The sequence below is a fragment of the Gekko japonicus genome, unplaced genomic scaffold (assembly GCF_001447785.1).
Source record: "Gekko japonicus isolate JY-2015 unplaced genomic scaffold, Gekko_japonicus_V1.1 scaffold3883, whole genome shotgun sequence".
Lineage (NCBI taxonomy): Eukaryota > Metazoa > Chordata > Lepidosauria > Squamata > Gekkonidae > Gekko > Gekko japonicus.
In genome coordinates this window covers 1-2,173 of record NW_015172669.1, presented here as the reverse complement: position 1 = coordinate 2,173, position 2,173 = coordinate 1, and the positions used below count along the sequence as shown (strand labels likewise).

Sequence of the window (2,173 nt, the reverse complement as noted above, 5' to 3'; positions counted from 1 at the left end):
ATGAATGCATCAGCTGTGACTGAATTTATCCTAGTGGGGATTCCGTTTCTCTATGATCTACATAGGATGTTCTTTGTCACAGGTTTATTCATATATGTCGTATCTATCCTGGGGAATGGATTTATCCTTGTCATTGTCGCCATTGAGCCAAGACTTCAGACTCCCATGTACTTCTTCCTGAGCAACTTGGCTTTTTTGGAGATCTGCTACACCACAACTGTAGTACCTAAGCTGCTACAAACACTGCTACAGACACGGACCACAATTTGTTTCCATTGCTGCATGGCTCAGAACTTCTTCCACTTCACATTTGGAGGCACAGAGCTTTTAATCCTTACAGTGATGTCCTTCGACCGGTATTTAGCAATATGCAAACCACTCCAATACCCAATGATTATGACCAAGAATGTCTGCATTCAGTTGTCCTTGGCCACTTGGTACTCATCATTCATAGTCATGTTTTTCCAATGCCTCCTTGTATGGAGGATGTCTTTCTGTGCTTCCAATGTTGTTGATCATTTCTTCTGTGATGCTGCACCCATGTTCAGCCTTTCGTGTACTGACACTCGCCTCAGTGAGCTTCTGGGATTGCTCAGCGCTGTTGTAATTATTATTTTGACCTTGATCTTTACCATAGTCTCGTACATCTATATCATCTCTACCATAATGCACATTCCTTCAGCTGTTGGACGCAAGAAGGCTTTCTCCACCTGTACATCTCACCTGACTGTGGTGTCTATATTGTATGGAGCACTGGTGGTCATGTATGTGAGGCCCACACTGCGTTCCTCGTCTCGCTTAACCAGGGTTCTTGCGGTGCTGAACACTTCTCTCATTCCAATGTTGAACCCTTTCATTTACACAATCAGAAATGCAGAAGTGAAGGCCGCTGTCAGGAATGCAATCTATAAGAAGAGTCAGTTGCTGAATGAAGAGTTTTTCAGTGTGTCCAAAAAAGTAGGTAAATAATATGAGTGATGTGAGAAATCTGAAATCAGGACACATAAAGATACAAACACTGTTACTGAAGAGCAGTGTAGTTGGTGCAACCTAGTGGAACTGACAATATTGTGCTGGAACGAGTAAGCGTCTCTTGAATGTATGGAGCCTGTTTTCGTCTTCTACATTAAATTGTGAATTTTTGCATGGTTTCATTTTTATAGGCAAGTCATTTGAAATTGAATCTGCTGTGCACAGAATAACTTCACGAACAAAGAACTTCATGTATTGCCTTGTTGAGTTACCTTTAATTTGAAATTAGTCACCGAGTTCAGTGCTGATGGCTAAGTGTGGTGCTGCTGTTGACATATGCTGACAAAATCAGTACTATGTCAGTATATGTCAACAACAGCTCCACCTTAGCCACCGACCTGTGTAGATCATGCTCCATTTGAATTGAAACAAACATTTTCAGCTTTGGGCATCAGGTGGGGAAAATGAAAAGCCAAAACAAATTCCCAAACAATAAAAATAATACATGACATTACTATAAAGAATATATTTAAAGTAATGAAATGTCTGTTTACAAAAAGTCCATGTGCTTTATACTTCTGTAATGGCAACATTTATACACTGTCCCAAATACTGACATACAAAGTATTTCATGGAGAATTAGGAAAGTCGATTCCAACCGTACCAATGTACCAGTGACAACTGGTGCCAAACCTAAGCTGGAGTGATTGATCTACTTGGAAATTTTGAAGTCTTGCCGTTTATACGTGGTGTCTTGCCATTTATACAGTTAAGGATGTGGGTCAAAGCGACACCAGGCCTTGCCGTGCCACTGTTTTCATGTTTGCCCTTTGCCGTTAAGTTAATATTTTAATAAAATGGCCTTATTTCATCCAACCTTGTTGTCTGACTATTTCTTCTGTCTGGGGGGGCAATGTGACACAAAGTGTTAGAGTGGATGAGCCATGGCATGATTCAACATAGCGTTTCTTACAGTCTTATGCTCTTATAATGCTAATAGGCAAAGTCAAGAATTCAACATGATACTAGATGTTAGTAAATTGTTTTCTGTACTATCACTCTTAACGATGAGTTGTATTTGCATGAATAGATGTGGCTAGAACATTTTCCACATTGTACTTCTGGGCAGATGTAATACACTGAATCTTTAAAAGTAAAGAGCATAAACGTAATTAATTTTTTTTTGGCCCCCCGAAGGGGA

At 40.0% G+C, this 2,173-nt stretch overlaps 1 protein-coding gene across 1 annotated transcript; it reads left to right on the top strand.

Moving 5' to 3' along the window:
* Positions 1 to 957, top strand: LOC107119280 (olfactory receptor 6X1-like; the record flags this gene model as incomplete). Its single annotated transcript, XM_015421746.1, has 1 exon — positions 1 to 957. A coding segment is annotated over exon 1 (957 nt), but the record flags the coding sequence as incomplete, so codon positions are not given.
* Positions 958 to 2,173: the final 1,216 nt, after the last annotated feature.